The 18,310-nt window shown below is 40.0% G+C and overlaps 5 protein-coding genes; all 5 read right to left on the bottom strand.

Annotated features, from left to right (window-relative positions):
• Positions 1-3,574: 3,574 nt before the first annotated feature.
• GSBLH_T00004346001 (uncharacterized protein) lies at positions 3,575-4,873 on the bottom strand (the record flags this gene model as incomplete). Its single annotated transcript, XM_013043226.1, has 1 exon — positions 3,575-4,873. The coding sequence occupies one exon, from the start codon at positions 4,871-4,873 to the stop codon at positions 3,575-3,577; it is 1,299 nt and encodes a 432-aa protein (XP_012898680.1).
• Positions 4,874-8,818: 3,945 nt separating this feature from the next.
• GSBLH_T00004344001 (uncharacterized protein) lies at positions 8,819-10,321 on the bottom strand (the record flags this gene model as incomplete). XM_013043225.1 has 7 exons in its annotated part: positions 8,819-8,984; positions 9,014-9,368; positions 9,398-9,593; positions 9,629-9,762; positions 9,795-9,914; positions 9,954-10,157; positions 10,193-10,321. 7 exons carry the CDS (start codon positions 10,319-10,321, stop codon positions 8,824-8,826), a joined length of 1,299 nt encoding a protein of 432 aa, XP_012898679.1. The 3' UTR covers positions 8,819-8,823.
• Positions 10,322-10,828: 507 nt separating this feature from the next.
• On the bottom strand, positions 10,829-12,169 carry GSBLH_T00004343001 (uncharacterized protein; the record flags this gene model as incomplete). The annotated part of the gene is made up of 11 exons (XM_013043224.1): positions 10,829-10,887; positions 10,917-11,020; positions 11,050-11,114; positions 11,147-11,240; positions 11,272-11,395; positions 11,431-11,636; positions 11,670-11,763; positions 11,793-11,882; positions 11,913-12,009; positions 12,041-12,104; positions 12,135-12,169. The coding sequence occupies 11 exons, from the start codon at positions 12,167-12,169 to the stop codon at positions 10,829-10,831; spliced, it is 1,032 nt and encodes a 343-aa protein (XP_012898678.1).
• A 3,082-nt stretch (positions 12,170-15,251) lies between these two features.
• On the bottom strand, positions 15,252-16,681 carry GSBLH_T00006797001 (uncharacterized protein; the record flags this gene model as incomplete). Its single annotated transcript, XM_013043223.1, is given in 11 exon segments — positions 15,252-15,258; positions 15,303-15,366; positions 15,397-15,816; positions 15,847-15,940; positions 15,971-16,030; positions 16,065-16,115; positions 16,176-16,226; positions 16,260-16,353; positions 16,369-16,391; positions 16,422-16,510; positions 16,540-16,681. 11 exon segments carry the CDS (start codon positions 16,679-16,681, stop codon positions 15,252-15,254), a joined length of 1,095 nt encoding a protein of 364 aa, XP_012898677.1.
• Positions 16,682-17,774: 1,093 nt separating this feature from the next.
• On the bottom strand, positions 17,775-18,308 carry GSBLH_T00006796001 (uncharacterized protein; the record flags this gene model as incomplete). Its single annotated transcript, XM_013043222.1, has 5 exons — positions 17,775-17,936; positions 17,967-18,056; positions 18,090-18,164; positions 18,198-18,257; positions 18,288-18,308. 5 exons carry the CDS (start codon positions 18,306-18,308, stop codon positions 17,775-17,777), a joined length of 408 nt encoding a protein of 135 aa, XP_012898676.1.
• Positions 18,309-18,310: the final 2 nt, after the last annotated feature.

Genomic DNA, 18,310 nt, shown 5'->3' with positions numbered 1-18,310 from the left:
CTTCGAAGTAACAATGAATTGATTGGTTATGATTTGTTTTGGATCTTCCAAGTCTAACATCACTGACTTCTGTATAATGGAGTTTCTGTTGTCCTCGTTTTGGTGACATTGGAAAGTGGATCTCAATATTGAATAGAGATGGTAATTAGATATTCCAAATCTGTTTCAAAATGTCAATCTACTTGTATCATTGGGGTATGTTCAATCGAAATCGATTCGAGTATTGTTGATAAATAGAATGGAATTGATTTCATATGATTTTCATAGATTTCAATTCCATTTGGTAAGTTTAAGCTTATCTTATCTTATCTTGTTAGGTGATTTGATTTGAATTGATTCATTGTGTTTCATTCTATTCCGTTTGATCATTTGATTTGATTTGATTTGATTTGATTTGATTTGATTCGTTTAATAGGAACACATTTCGATTGATTATGATTGGAACAATTCTATCTGGTTCATTTTACAATGATCTGTGGAATTTGTATTGTTGTTTCAAACTGATGGCACATGATTGATTCGATGATTGGTTAAAATGGATATATAATAATAATGATAATGATAAACAGAAAACAAACAGAAATAAGCAAAACAAAACATGGAACAATCCAAACAAATAATCACATATTTCCTTATGAGAATTGAATCAATATGAATCGACACAATCCAATTTGTTTGGTGGATAGTGAATAATAAGATGATTGTTAGAATATACAAAAAAGGGAATAATAAAGAATACAAAAGAAAATACAAAAAAGAAAAACTAAAAACAAATTAGAATCAAAGAATACAAAACAAAAGAAAAGAAAAACGAAGAAAGAAGAGTAATAAAATGCCCAAATATAAGAAAATAAGAAACAAAGAAAACTAAAGAATAGCAAAACAAACAAGAATAAAATAAAAATCAAAATCGAAAATGAAATAATAAAATGAACTACAGTGAATTCCAAAAGTTGAAAAACAACAACAACAACAACAACAACAACAATATCAAATGAAAAATGGAATAATCAAAAATAGATAAGCAACATCAAAACAAAAACAAAACAAAAGAAAACAAAAGAATAATGAATCATTGGGTATTATCCAAACTAATACTATCTCAACAAACAAATATGGATTGTGTCGATTCCTATTGATTCAATTGGATTAAGTGCAATGAATCTTGTCAAAACGATTCGATTGAAGTCGTTCAATCAAGATTCATTCGAAATATGTGATTTGTGGATTCATCGGTGTACAATCACAAACAGCATATTGAATATACAATCAAACAATGGATTCCAAGAAAGGCCATTATCGAAATACTCATATTCAAACCACAACACAAATGGTTCTCACAATATACCTCATTATTGTATTGTGATTATCAAATGCTGATTCCATATTGACTTGTTCGAATGGGATCTAATGATTTGAATGATATCAATAACAATGATAATAATAATGATAATGATCAGAAAGAAAGAAAGAAAGAAATAAGAGTATTGTTATGCAATACAGTACAATGATAGATTCCAGCTAATACAATGATCGAACATAATGATTTCATGAATCTCGATCGATTCAATTGCAAAACAACCATTGACACTACAATGTGTTTGAGTGATTGTTCCATTTGGATTCGATCGAATCAATTGGATAATTCTATCAGTCGATTGGATCGCTATCAATGAATCATTCGATCGATTCTATATCATTGATAATCGAACAAATACAAATACAAATACAAATACAAATGATAGTAATGACGAGGATTGATGGTTGAATACTCATCATCAATCTGATTCTGATTCTGATTGATCGATCCTATCCAATCATTCTATTCATGATCAACAATACCAAAGTGATCTAATGGTATTCAATATGCTGAAATAGACCGATGAATAATGTGGATGATGATACAATCATAATGATGATGAATGGATATCGAAAACTAACCAAATACACACCATTCATTCATTCATTCATTCATTCAATGGATCAATGGATTGAAGAGCCTTTCTATTCTTATCAGTATTATTGAGTGTGAATGATGCATTGATTCTTTACGATATTCAACATTCATTTGCATTTTGAATCAGCTATCTTTCATCCATTGATTGATTGAGTGATTGAGTGAATGAGAGGTTTGTGTGATATTGAAGAATACGACATTCCATCCAAATATCGAATTGTGAAACCACGATTGATATTACTACGAACTACAACTATCAAGTATCAAACACATCCGATTTGATTCCATTATTATCAAATTGATAAATCCATGTTTTGTGACTCATTGATAAACAAACAAACAAACAAACAAACAAACAAATGATAGTTGGATTGATTGAATGGTGAATCCAATATGATTTCCAATGCTATTCAATCGGATTCTATTCTTTTCTATTCTAGTTTCATTACCTTGTTTTATCCATTTCACCTCTATTTAAGTCTATTCTATTCTATGTATACAGTGATCGATTCCTATTCAATAAGTCAAAATCAATATCCTAATTCAATATCAATCATTGTATTGTATTGTATTGTATTGTATTATCTACCGATTTAACAATGGATTCACAAATGTGAATAATCATCCAATATCAATCGATTCCAACCATTCCATTGTGTCATTATCAAATCCAATCTTATTATTCATGATGATAATGATGATGATTATGATTATTCGAAGCAAGCAGTTTCCTATCAATATTGAACAAATCCTAGTTCAAACCTATTCAAACCATCATTTGTATATTATTATTATTATTATTGGTAGATTGGATTCATCATTTGTGAATGTTCAATATGTGATCATTGGCTCATTGGTAATAATAACGATAATGATGATAATGATCGAAAACAATGATTGATTGATTGATTGATTGAAACAACAATCATAATTCAGTATCATTGTTAAAATGGTAAAGAAGAACATCATAATAATCAGGTAGGATTGATATTTTGATAATTATAGAATCATGAATTGTGATCAAGAATCGGTTTGAAACAAACAAACAATCAATCAATCAATCAATGGAAATGTTCCTAAACAATGACGAATCACTGAACAAATCAAATCAAATCAAAATTATAGATTTAATGCTTGATTTTGACAAGATCAGCGAGAATGGAAGAAACATCTATGAATCAAATCAAATCAATCAAACTATACTCGAAATTGATTTCGATCGAACTTTCCGGAATGAATCAGGTAGCTTGACATTTTGAAGATTTGGAATATCTAAATACTATCAATATTCAATATTCAGAAATACTTGCCAATGTCACCCAATAAGGATATTCGAAACTACATAGTTCAGAAGTTATTGATGTTAGATTTGGAAGATCTACAAAACAAATCATTTCAAATCAACTCATTATTACTTCGAAGTATCAATGAAGTTAAAACATTAATAATTCCAGCAAGTGTCCAATAACCGAGTTGAATGGATTGTAATGATGGAAGATCTACATCAATCATTTCATTCGAATTCATTCAATACTTTCAATTATTGTTGATAAGGAACACTCGAATGCATAATCACCTAATGTAATGGATTGTAGATTTGGAAGATCTATGCATCATTCAAATATTCAATATCATATCAATACCTCGAATTACAAACGAACTACTGAAGAAATTGTTTGAAGTACTTCCAATTGTCCCAATTTGAATGGATTGTAATTGTGGTAGATTCTTCAATTCAAAGTCTCCAGCAAAATCACCGAAACTATATTCACCAATTTGAATGGATTCCAATGATTCACAATTCAATATGTGGAATGATTTCGATTTGTTGTCTGCCTTCCTGCAGTTCCACACGTCAGAACTCTTCATTTGAGAAAATGAATTGCTTCCGATTTTGATCGTTTTCAATCGATTCAATCCATCGATTTTGAATGTTTGCACTGATTCAAAACAATCATCGCTAATTTGAATAGATTGTAATTGTGGTAGATTCTTCAATTCAAAGTCTCCAGCAAAATCACTGAAACTATATTCACCAATTTGAATGGATTCCAATGATTCACAATTCAGTATGTGGAATGACTTCGATTCACTATCGCCATTTTCATCCTCCTCTTCATTTTCATATTCATTTTCATATTCATATTCATTTTCATATTCATATTCATATTCATATTCATTTTCATATTCATTTTCATATTCATCATTCTTTGTCTGAGTAAATGATCTATTTCCGATTTTGATAGTTTTCAATCGATTCAATCCATTGATTTTAAATGTTTTCACTGATCCAAAACAATCATCGCCGATTTCGATTGATTCCAAATTATACAACAATGAAACATCCCAATCAACCAATACACAATTGTCAGTCAGTTTCAAATGTTTCATTCCGGTATTCAGTGGTTCTGAGCCATCTCCTTCATAATCGATATCACTTTCAATTCCATTGCACCATTCACATTCATTCACTAATTTACCATATCGATCATACACTTTTCCAATTCCAAATCGCTTATCATCACACCAATATCCTTCATATTCAATACATCCATTATTATGATAACTCGTTCCATATCCAAATCGTTTCCAATTGATCATTATACCCTTGTACACCAATATTCCATCATCATCATACATTTCACCATATCCAAATGGAATTCCAAACTTGTTATCTGTCAATACCAATCCCTCAAATCGACTTCCATGATCCAAATCCACGATTCCTTCTACTACTACTTCTATGGATTGTTCTTCATTATATGAAATAGCACCAATTTGATGATTTCCAAACACTTTCAACACTTTCTGCTCATTGACCACAAATCCTTGATTCATGAATACTCCATTGTTGAATTGCAATACTACACATTCTCTGTTACTCAATATGAGTGAAATCCAGCCATTTGGTTTCATTTCTTTGCCCAAGCATCCCTGCACATTTTGAATAATGGAACTATCAATATGATAGTTACTAATAGCAGAATTGACAAAATCAGCAATGTTTTGCATGGAAATGAAAAGAAATATGGTAAAACGGTTTTTTTGGAAACAAGATCTGTTTCATTATTTCTCGATAGAACACACGTCATAGATTATTGTGTATGGCTGTGATATGCTGGTGTGTTACAAACTAGAATACATATAATAAAATCTCATTTTCTCCACCCATTCCTATTTTTCTTTATTTCGGTGCATTTCCATCTATTCATTTATTTTTGTGTTATTTTCAGATACTTATAGCTTTGATTGTAAATTATTACGCATTTTGATCACCTTTACTCTCTCATGTCAGAATGACTGTTCTATTAAGTCTATAATGGATGTATGTTCTTCAAAATATATCAATTATGTGGTAGTTGATCTTGTTTTGTAACAATCGAACTCACAATAGTGAATACTGTTGGAATGGTTAGATTCGTAATAGAGAATATGGCAGTAGTATGTAGAATGCAAAATCCATCATTTCTATTTGATAAGTGGTTTGTTGTACTGATTCTCTGTTGATACTTCGATTCTCTTCTGTCACAATGATCATCCATATTGAATACAAAGAATGATATTGTAGAGAAAGGAATGTGGTTCATAGATTGAAATGGTGAATAGGAATCATAGTATCATTAAACAAAACAATCGATTGAATAATATGATAATGGATGGAATCCATGAATCCTATGAATGAAAACCTTGCTTTCTATTTGATCAACAAAACAATGTGAAATGCAATGTGATTAACATAGCAATAGTATTAAATAAACAAGTAATATTGAGTGAATGAATGAATATGCCATCCATCATAGAGATCTCTTCCACTCACTTCCACTCCATCTTTCCATTCCACTTCGCGAGTAGCAATCCGAGTTTCTTCATCGATCCAGTATCCTCGACCATTTCGAAGAAACGATTCTTTCGATTCATCATAAATGAATTCACCCACATAGAGGGGAATTCGATTCGAAGCGATGGTGTTGTCACCGTTTCGCTTGAACTCGATCATAATGGCTCCTTCGATCTTGCGGATGATTTCCACCAGCTTGTTACCCTTCCATATCCCCTCGAGCAGCATGGCACCCATTTTATCGTCATACTGGATGCCCCATCCTTCTCTCTCTCGCTTCTCGTTGAACTCACCGTGATATATCAGGTGATCACTCGCATGCGAATAGATTTCCATACGCTCGCCTCGGACATGGTTTATAATACGATGAAAATTCTTTCTGTCCCAGATATCGTCGAAGGACTGCACAAAAGCGACACATCCGTTATCAAATCGGGTAAAGTCACCGATTTCACTCCCGTTCGCATCCAACTCGTAGCACATTTTTAGTATGCCATTTTGGAATAGGCAAACCTTCCCAGCTTTCGTCAACGTGTATTCATCCTCGTGATCGCCTTGATAATATTGGAGGCTATACTTGCAGCCGCCAATAGTGATTTCCTTTGGTTTACCAAGCGTTATGTAACCGTCCAGGAGAAATTCGCTTCCCTTAAGTTCTTCCATTCTACCTATTTATTATCACATATCCTTAGCCTCTACTCTTTGAATCCGTAATTTGTAGCCAAATATAAAGAATTTATGAAGAAAACAGAGAGATCAGTTTGTTTCCTTACACCTAAGTATTCTTCATATTTAAAAATTATGATAGAGTGCTACCATATACACATTGGATCCAAGATTTCCAAGTGAAGTACTCACTTGTGTTTCGCATCATTTTGTTCACATTTTTGTGGTTGAAATAGTTCGGAGGTATAGATATTTATAATAATAGTATCAGGATTGTTTGGAAACACTCAGAATGGAAAAGTCCATTTTGTTGTCTACTATGTCTGTATAGGTTGTATATTTATGATATCATAGTGAAATCGTGTTATGAAGCAAGGATTTGGTTGTTCACTCCACTTTGTCTAAATAGTCTATATTATCATTATTATTTCGATAATCCAATCTATCCATCCATGATTCTAGCCAAATCATTTTGACTTGGGACTGGTTGGGTTTGAAAGCAATTCAAACTAGTAAAACTAGTAAATCAAATCGAATGGAATGGAAATTGGTTTTGATCCAGTGATTTTCACACAAAGAACCTATCTTCGCACATCGTTAACCATTCACTCCATTTTCTATCATTTCCTTATCCTAAACCAACCAACTAACTCTAAATACACTTTCTTTCTATCTATCTATCTTTGTTTCAACTATCAACTCACAGCACTCTATTATTATCAACTAGAGTCGTTTGGTTCCTCGTTCTGGATTATTCTGTTCATGTTTCTAAATCATTCCAACACCCTACACACTCTAAATCTACATTTTCCTTCCTTCCTTCCTAAACACATTTTCGATTCTCATTCAAATCCTACAACGCTTCAACCATTCCACATCTCTACAATTCCATCCATCCATCCATCCATCCATCCATCTTCCAAACCAAACACCGCAACCATTTCTCTCTTTCTTTCTCTCTCAGCAACTGCCAAATCGGTCTGGATCGTGGAAACGTGGAAACATCGCGACCCACGGCGCACCAGGCGTGATCGACGAGGTGGGCGCGGATGAGCGCGTCGGTCACGTCGTAGGCGAAGAGGAAGCGGAGGCGGAGGCGGAGGCGGAGGGGCTGGGGACGGAGACCACGGTGGCGTTCTGCGCCCAGTTGGACAGGAAGAGATCCAGAGAGCCCGGTCGACTCTGCACACCTTCGTAGGGAGCCACGGACCCCACCCCATCGCCCACCAGATTCCTGCTCACTCACACCCACACCCACACCCACACCCAGAGCGAACCGGTGAGCGAGGAGGTTGGCTCGCCGTCCACCACCAACACCCAACGAATTCCGACGTGGCCATCGTGGACACTCCGAATTGCCTGCCCATCCACTCGGCACTGCCCACTTCGCTCGGGACGCACTCCAGCGTGTAGGAAGTCGCGGGGATCCCACCCTCCAACACGTCCCACACATCGCGTCCCGCGGGGAACCAGACGGTTCGGCGGATTGAGGAAGGAGGAAGTGGCGGGAGCGCGAAGCTCGCACGTGGCGGTGCAGAGATCATGGAAGGATCCGGTAATCGCCATCGCACAGTCCCACTCAATGCCCTCCGCCTGATTCCACACACCGCATACAGAACCGCGGGAAACTCCACATCCGCCACGCACCCCAAGCCCAAGCCGCAGACCGACTCAACTAATCCACAGCCTACCCCACGCCCGCCGTGCAGGCACGCTCGATCACGTGTCCCTTGCTGCAGGTGGAAATGGAGGTGTCCAAATGGGGCGTGATGGGAACATGCGTCCGCGGGACAGATGCAGGGTTGTTCATGTTCTTCTATTTGCCGAAGAGGTCGCAGTACGCCCTCCTGGAGTGGAGATGAGTGGAGTGGAGTGGAGAAAAGAGGAGAAGAGAGGAGAGGAGTAAAAAGAAAAATGGAAAGGTTCAAAATAGAATTTAATGGAATAGACTAGAATGAAATATTGGAATAAAAGAACAGCATCGAGACTTCTCAGCGAGTCACCCACACTGGTACTAACTCGACTCGTGATGACTTAGCTTCCTAGATCGGACGGGTTAGGGCGCTTTCCATCAGATATGGCCGTTCTCATTTTATTATTATTCAATTACCTATTTAAACATCACATTCTTATCATCATTCACTCACACTCCATTTCAATTACACTCAATTCTAGTCATTTCATTTCACTTCTCTTCTTCTTTTATCAACAAATCAATTAACTGAATGAATGAATGAAGGAGTGAGTGAGTGAAGGAGTGACTGTATAGTGAATGGATCAATAAAAGTAAATAGCCCCAACACACCTCACTTCACTTCACCCCTCTCTCCCTTCCTTCTGTTTCAAACAAACACTCCCAAAATCACATCTGCACATCGTACGACCCGCTCTGCAAAATCCTCGACACCGACGACGTCCAATTGTACTCTCCCTTCGTGCGCTGCACGTTGATCTTCCCCACTCCCAGTCCGGACACGTTTCCCTCGGGCTGCACGAACCCCACCTTCGCGCAGATCGACGATTCTACCTCCCAGCGCGCCCCAAAACCCCACTCGGAACCGCGGAACCCGGCTGCAGATACACCGGCCCGCGCAGCGTCAGCACGTCTTCGCGCCGCAGATTTCCCGCCACCCACAGCAGTTTCTTCTCCTCCTGGTCGAACATCATCTTCCCCGCGGAAGTCGTCAGATTCGCGCCCGACGTGGTCGGCGGGAGCACGATTTCCACGGTTACCGCCTGCACCATCACCGGGTTGCCCTCCTGTTTCCCCCGTTTCCCCGGTTTGCAGCCCAGCGTCACTTCCAGCGTCCCCCACACTCCGCCTTCCCCGCGGGTCCACGACAGATTCGGGCGGCAGTAGAAGTCCAGCGCGGCGTTGTCCACGCGCTTCACCGCGTACGTCGCCACCTGCATCGCATTCCCGCGGGGATGATTACATCAAAGACGCCGTCGAGCGGAACGAACTGGAGCGTCTGGGAGGAGCGGAGGCGCGCGCGGTCGACGCAGCGGTGCACGCGGAGCGCTTCGATGGAATTCGAATTCTGCAGCGTCAGCGCGACTTCCGGACTCTGCGAGAGATGGCTGTCCACGCGCAGCACGCCGTACGCAGAGCAGGAGGTGAGACTGCCCTTCCTGGAGGTGAGAGGAAGGGGGAAACGGGGAAATACGAGGTTACTGTCGCATTGAGGAATTCGATGATGCTGATGCGGATCTCGTTGCGCATGTAGGACAGGTCGGGGCGGCGCCAGCTGACGGCGTTGTTGGTGCTGCCGGGGAGCCAGGTGTCTTCCGTGTTGAGGTTCTGAGATTGGAGAGGAGGAGAGAAATGATTACGGCGACTTTGGTGACCAGGGCGGAGACTTTGTTTATTACGGTAGGGATTTTGATGATGGACGACATAATCGAGGGCTCGGTGATAACGGGGATACCGAAGTCCGAAACTTCATCGAGAAGCTGTGGGTGAGTAAAGCAAAAAATAAAGGAGGATCTTACTTGATAAACGATGGAAAAGTTCCCTCGTATTTTCACCTCGTTCACTGTGCCAATATACGTCTTCAACACAGAAATGATCTGGGTTATAAAGTCCACGATTAACAGGGGAGAACATTCGCTCTTCACCACTGCAATGAACGAAAGATTGTTCTCTTTTACGACAATGAGCGCACACTCGCCACTTTCCAAAACGGGAGGAATATTCTAGATACGTAATGCCAACCAAAATGGATCCAAACATTACTATCGACGTATTTCGCCAAGGCAGCAAAATAGGGTTCCAACACACTTCTGTCAATTGTCTGCTTCCAATGCTTCTCAATGACGATTTGTTTATCTTCTCCTAGTACAAATAGGGAATCAATCATCTTATGAAGGAGATTACTATGGAAGAGTGTGTCTTGTGTTACCCGGCAACTAGACAAAATATGTCCCCTAAATGCAGCTGACACATATGCCTTATTGGGACATTATTTATTGTATGAAACAACTCGTATTACAAATACTCTTATCTATTAAGAACTCCACAGATCCGGAACATAAAATTCCATTCTCCAGCTGTGACACAAATGAGTAAAATAAACACGATGTAACACATTAAATCTTTAGTTCTACTGAAGCACCACGTTTCACCGCAATTTTTGGATACAAAACCCCATCCACAGTCTGCTCAGGCATCCACACGTACCTTTCAAAACCAATCCACGAATACATCGACTGCTCCACTATGTTGCACGATGTTGTCGGATTTATTCCCTCCGTTTTCTTTATATGCTCCTCCCGAATCGCTTCGTACTGAGCACGCAAATTCGCATCGGACATTTTTGCAAACAGTTCATTCGAGTCCATTCTGCTCATTTAATCACTTCCTGAACCTACCCCACGCCAGGAACGCGGAACAAAAACCCGGAACACAGCATTCCAAATTTCGCGGCTAATTCACAAAACTCCTTTGATCCCCACCCGTATAACGCAGCCGTTCCACCATTTCCACGTTATCGAACCCGCGTTCCACCACCGACTCCGAATACCGCGGGAGAGCCTCCGATTTGCGTGCCATGAAATATCTGCATTTCATCCATCCCCGCGGTTCTACATCTCCGTATCGGAATCAATACAGTTCATGTTCCGCCAATAAATGTACGAGAACGTCCGAAACTGCTAGCCATGAATCGTGGAAACGTGGAACCCACCATGGGAATGGTGCCTGTCTGGATGGGTCGGCAGCGGTACTCCTTCAGACACTGCCGAATCGACTTGTCTCCCCGCGGGGATCGATCGAACTCTCTGCATGGAATACAATTCCGGAAAAAAAAACCTCCAATTGGCGGCAGCTTCGTCGTAGAGGGGATGGGCCCATTCGTACGCGGGAATCACGCCGATAAAGTAGGGGTCGCGCCACAAATACCCGGGCGTCAGTTTCAAAACCGAGTACAAATTCGCTATGAAAATAGAGGCGATTTCTGGAATTGCGTACAGGATGGAACCAAATCGAATTCCGCGAAGACGTAGTGCGTCGTGCGAACGGCGGCGATTCCCGCGTTTTTCATTGCATTGACCGGGGAAACCGCGGTTATGGGGAAGGGAATGACGGAGACCGCGGGGAAGGAAGCGATGCTGGCGAGGAATTGGGTGAGTTGGGATTCCTCGTTTTGGTTATAAGAAACGACAATAACAATCGGGCTAATAATAAAAATAAAGGAGATCGGAAGCAACCCTTCCCATTGACGACAGTACTTCGGAGCTAGCTCGTACATGCTTGCTGATGCGTAGGTAACGAGAGTTATATCGAATGTATCATCAGGATACACTAAAATTGAGAAAGATACATAAGAGAACGATCAAAGGTGTTGGAGGAGCTTTGAACCATTTTCCCATTATTCTGTTGCCTGTCTCCAAATTCATTCTCTGAAAATTTATGAATAAACACTACCCAATAAAATAAGCACAAAAGCATACGAGGACTGTGCTGTATTGCATCAATGTATGATTCAGAGGTAGAGCTGGACTCCTGACTAGTAGAAGGCGAGCGTTTGTTGATGATGTACGAAGTATACTGAATATAAGCTATTTAATTCTGAAACTACATCTCTGGTTAGTAGCAGAGTCGTAGTCATCATGAAACCAATAATCACAAGGGAAAGTACGATTCTAGGTTTATGGGCAATATTAATAGAGTACATGATGTTCTTTAATACTCCTTTCCCAAATGTCATTCTATTTCAAGAGGGGAAAGTAAAAGAATAAGAAATGGAAAGGGGTAATGTATATTTTAGGAGTTGATATACCAAATGACACAAATATGGAGAGTTATATCATGGAAGTAACAGTAGAAGGGTAATGGAGGTTACGACCTAAAAGCATCATATAAGCTGTTAATTTCCGTATAGCCGAATGATATTACTATAAACTAATATAATTGAGGACAAATATTCTTGTAGTAATAAGTGTGTTTGGGGATTGTGGTATAGTACGCCTACTCAAGCAAACAAACCATCATTTTTCAGGATATCTCTGTTGAGGTGTATAATAGTGAGATATGAATAGTATTGTAAAACATACCTCAAATATGGATATATAGGGGTAACATGAGGTTAATGAATGAACTATTTTTATTATTATTTTCAAAATGTTTATGGTTGTGTATGACTTTCAGAGTTTAATATGGATTGTATGAAAGTAAAGAAATCTTGATTGATTGTAAACATCAAACTCTATGAAGTGGATTCTGAAAATACATCATTTCTTTTGCATTTGATGTTAGTACCATTCTATTTGCACAATATGAGAAACAATGGATGAGAAAATGATCGAATTGTGTGTATTATCAACAAAAATAGGGGTGATCATTTAACAAACACCAAAAATAACATCACTCGATTTTCTTCATAATGTTCACGGCAATCAGTTTTAAATACTTCATATCCAATATAGGGGTTAACACCATTTAGGGCAACCATGAAGAAGGTATGTGGATAAACAAAGATTACTGACACACCACATCGTCATAAGATTCACGAAAACACAAATGAGTATCGTGATAGAAAGGATAATTTGAACATCATCTTGGTCTGTTTCAATTAATATCCAAATATATATCAATCCTAATAAGAATAAATAAAATTCATAAGACACTCGCAAACTCTCTATCCTAGAATGTAAAAAATAGCAACAATCGATGTCGGTGCCTTTGCCACTCCCTAATTTATATGAATATTGTTTTTCTTACCTGTAGGGATGTATTTAATATCTGATAACTTTGCATAAGATCCTTTATAGACCTGATAACCATTTTGAAATACAATCATATTATTTCCGTCAAATTTTGTCAATACCTCGATTTCTACTCCGTCCTCCCATCTACTAATTGACCTTATTTTTCCATTTTCGTAAGAATAACAAATTCCATCGTTCAATCCTCTATAATTCTTCTGACATATACATAAGATTCTACCAAAATCATCAACCTCGTTCCAAAACTTTCGATGCTTTTTGTTTTTTTCAATTTTGGGATTCCTTTTACCGTCCTTATAAAAACCATGAAATAGTACTTCACCATTTTTACTATATTCTAGACCACATCCATTTCGATAACCTTTTTCCAAATATCCGTCAAAATATAGTTCTCCGGAGTCATAATATAATCTACATTCACCAGTTTCTTCTCCTTCGTCACAATAGAAATACGCACATAGTTGACCATCCGAATCATAAATTTTGGCTTCTCCATTTAGAAGATTATTGTCATCAACTTCTGCTTTCATTGTATAACCGAAATGAGGTTGTCCAATCAAACAAGTGGCTATTCCATCTTCTGTATTCATTTCTATTATAGGAAATTCGCTAGAAATACAATTATTCCAAATATCTGTTTCAGAACTGTTTCTTTCTGCAGTCTGTTCTTTTGCTTGAGAATCATCTATATTTACAACAATAATTCCAACAGACTCGCTCATACCAATTATTTATAGTTAGAAATGAACGAAATTGATGATAAGCAATGAAAACGAATCCAAAAAGATATATTTGATTTCTTTTTATGTTTACGATTATGAAGAAGAATAGCGGTTCTATTAATGAATTGAGATGTTGTGTAACAATTGTATACAATAATAGAATTAATCAAGTATATTGTGAAGGTTGCAACTCCTTGTTTGAATGAACAGCATTTATGAGAATTTGAACATTAGAACGTGTTTTGAAGTGTATGATAGTGCAAGGAATATATAGTATTAGGAATAATGTAATGGTTATTCCTTGCTCATGTATTTCGTACTTCTAATATGAAAATATTATCAGCAACTGAATATTTCTATTGATATGTGTAAAAATAAGGTTTGGGTGATATTGTGAAATGCATCTAACTTTGTGTATGAGTATAATACCATTTAGATTCGGAGTGTCTGACTATTATTGATTCATATTACTTGTAGTCGTCTTCGATTTCCATAATTATCTGTCAGATTGAATGAAAGTAATGAAATCTTGCTTAATTGTAAACGTCAAACCCTATTCACTAAAATGAGTATTCCCTTTCCTTTCCTTTCTCAAATAGCTATCCGAGCTGTTTCATTTTCCCTATATTTACGACCACTATAAGTAAAAAATACTTTTGATTTCTCATTCACGAATCCACCATTATATAGGTAATTACGATTTCAGATAATGGTGATGCTTCTTTATCCCTAAACGTGGTCATAATGGCTCCTTCCATTATTTAATGGGGTGTCTCCACAAATTTGTTGTTCTTTTATATTCCTTTTAACAGCATTCTGCCCAGTTCTTCATCCTAATGCATTCTCCATTCTTTCTCTTATTATGTATCGAAATATCCGTGCTATGGCATTTTCTACTGTGATTTGAATCGATTTCTATCCTCCCTCTATTAACATGAATAGTAAAGCAACCCAATTATATCTTAGAAATTACACAACAATCAAACACTTATCTTCAAATCAAGTACAATCACCGATTTGATTGGATATGCCGTTTTCTTTGTACATTAACTGTATTATAGCTGAATAACGATTTGCGAGAATACGTTTTTGTCACAGTTTCTTCTATATATAATATTCGTATTCCCTCCATGATTGCTATTCGGTACAACTCTGCGTACATCGCTTTTTTCAAAGTGAATAATTGATCTCTTGCCAGTAGCAATAATAGCATTGTACTCTCTCGAACTCAATGCAATACTCCTGAAGACTAAAAGCAATTTGACCAAGCAACTTTCTCAGATCGATCGATCGATTGATCGATCATTCATACAAACAAACAAAAGACAAGCACTTCACAAGTTTAATATCTATGAGAAACGTAGCATTTGGTGGAATCCCTGCTTTCGCATACCCCTTTTCCCCGTATCCATTTTCAGGACGAATGACGACAATTCTCTCTCCCCCCTCTCTCATCGCTACGACTCAATTCTTTTTGTAAAGAGTACTCCGTAGAGCTTTGTCTACCCCGGGACACACTTTAGCCACCGCAACAGGTATTTTTCGTTTTATGGGAAGGTGAGAACGATCCGCTTTTATATCCGAATTGATCTCTTCTCCACTAGGCAGCTTCAATTTATAGGATAAAAGGACAGTTTGGCCACGCATTGGAACCAGTCCAGAGCCGATTTTCACATCTTTAAATCGGATGTATTCTCCAAGTTGGCTGAATCCACTTACATCAAAAGGATCAAACGAAGGTCCGCTCGGAGGTGAGGTCATGATTTGTTTTCGAATGGCTGCCAAACTTGCTACATCGACATCATGAACGTATCCGATTATATCAACAGGAAGATCTCCCGTAGATTGAAGCGAAATCGACATTTGTTGAGGCTTTAACTCGATGTTGACACACTGCTGCGGCCTTTCTACATGAATCTAATAACAAATTAGTCTACTTCTTGATAGATAGGCAATCGGGATTGTTTTATCTTCCACTGTGGCTTTTACACACACAATACTCTTGCTCTTGGGTAAAGCAGAAAGAGCAACCTATGCTTCAACAAGAAATAACATCCAAACACTTGTCAACTTCAAGGATCGGCAAATCAGTGCCACATCAAGAGTTTTTCCAGGAAGGATCTATTGGGCTAGGGGAACTGCAAAATGCAGATACACGTTCCGCAAAGAAATAATTCTCTGGTTCTTCACTCATTCCAATTTCGTACTAACAAACATTGCACATTTCTCCATTCACATAATGAATCATAGAGTTTATCGTATCAACCCACATCTTGACATCCCCATGAGCGGCGCGGAAATAGTAAGTCTTATTATTCTAGACATGATCCCCTGTCTGCTTCCTAACTACAATATCTTCAAAAGAAAAGCTCTTATCAGTCACATATTTTACATTCGCTATCTCTTTAATACCAATATTCAGCTCCAGCTTTCCACTCCTCGCACTAAAACAAAACAACCGCGGTTTTGTCGTCAAAAACATCTATCCCTAACTCGGTTTCCCCGTTTCTACGAAGCATTTCCCGGTCCCGAAGCATCTCCCTCGCAGCAACACTCCATTATACAAAATCTCCTCCGAAGTGTCCAGAAATCGATGTTGAACTAGTTCCCCATTTCCCCGTTTCCCCTACTCTTCTTCTTCAACGAGTCTCCTCCCAGCGAGGGACTCGGCGTCGCCATCCCGTCCACCGCCGTGAAGGCCTGCTGGCGCCGCTGCTCCGGACTTACCGGCAGCAGATTCCAGTTGATTTTGTCGATCGGAACCAGACCCATCTGCGCGTTCCCCGCCTTCGACGGCGCCTTCCTGCTCCCCTTCGACCCTTCCTGCGGAACCGTGGAAACCGTGGAAACTGTAGAAACCGTGGAAACGGGGGGATGGGAGGAGGGAGGGAGGAGAGGTGTGGTGGATGTGGCAGAGTGCGTGGAAACAGTGGAAACCGTGGAAACGGGGGGATGGGAGGAAGGTTCCGCGGGGGAAGACTCGAGAACGGTCCGGGCGTTGGCGGCGGGGAGTTTTCCCGCCATAACGAGGATGTCTTCGGCGAGCGACGCCTCGAAGGAATCATCGATCGGCTACAACGTGGAAACGTGGAAACGTGGAAACCGAGAAGGAGGGAAGGGAGCGGAGAGGAGGGCGGTAGGGCGCGGCAATGGAGGGAAGCGCCGCGAAATCGATGCCTTGGAAGAAGGGATGGCTCTGCGTTCGATCGAATTCGCAGCTCGTACCAGCAGCTCCGCGGTGTTGGTGGCGCCCAGCCGCTTCTGCGGCGTCTTGGCGAGGAGCCGTCGAATGAGGTCCTACGTTCGAAGGTTTTTAGCGGGTCTACGCGCGCGGATTCCTCCACAAACGCGGGGAACTCCATGGATTCGGGTGCAAACGCGGCGATTTTCTCGAAGATCAGATAGCTACGCGTCGTCCCGCGCCCTCAGCCCCACTCATTCTCTTCTGCGAACAGCACGGACCCCGTGAGGAGCTGGTACACGATGCAGCCCAGAGCCCACAAGTCCGAAGCGGGCGACGCCAACCCGCCGTCCAGCACTTCCGGAGAGATGTACGAACTCGACCCGCAGAACGTGTATCCTCGACCACGCTTGGACGAAACGTCGCTGGCCGAAGCCGGAGCCGAAGCCGGAGCCGAAGCCGGAGCCGAAGCTGGAGCCGGAGCGGAGGCGTCGGTGGGAGGGAGGTCTGCGTCGGAACGGACCTCGCTGAGGAATAGAACGGTGCCGAAGTCGGTGAGCGCGATGTGCCCGGTGTCCTGAAGAAGGATGTTTTCGGGCTTGAGGTCGCGGTGTACCGCGTGCTGGACGTTGCTGAGGTAGTCGAGCGCGAGGGAAATCTGGGGAAACAGAGAAACGGGAATAATTACTTCCGCGGCGTAAAACTGGACGATGGGAAGGGGGCAGCGCTGTCCCTTGTTCCGATAGTCTCTTGGAGATAGAAAAAAAAAGGGAAGAACGACTTGATCATCGTTGCTAAATCCCCTCCTGAGCAATACTGAACGACGAAATAAAGATTCTCGGGGTCCTACAGTAAAGAAATAAAAAATGATCCGACTTGAAAAGAGTAGTGAAGTCGGGTGAAGAACGGATGCTTAAAACGGAGCAATGCGTCACGTTCGGCCATTACGGACCTGACTTTTCCTTCCTACACCATGGACAAGCGAACTCCACATCGAACCTTTTGGATAAAGTTCTTGTTAACGATCTTCACAGCGTACAGCTGGTTATCGTCTTTCTTTTTGCAGATATACACCTAAACAGCTAGAGGGTCGGAAAACACTGCTACTTTGGAGTACGCGCCTTCTCCCAATTGTTCCCCAATTATAAAGCTGTCAAGTCCTATCTTCTACTTGTTACCTCATCCTATCACAGCTACATGCGACCGTTGGCTCTCCATGC

Source organism: Blastocystis hominis (genome assembly GCF_000151665.1).
Source record: "Blastocystis hominis, Singapore isolate B (sub-type 7) whole genome shotgun sequence assembly, scaffold_6".
Classification (NCBI taxonomy): Eukaryota; class Bigyra; order Opalinata; family Blastocystidae; genus Blastocystis; species Blastocystis hominis.
The sequence above is the reverse complement of the archived record's forward strand: the minus strand, read 5'-3'. Positions and strand labels throughout refer to the sequence as shown.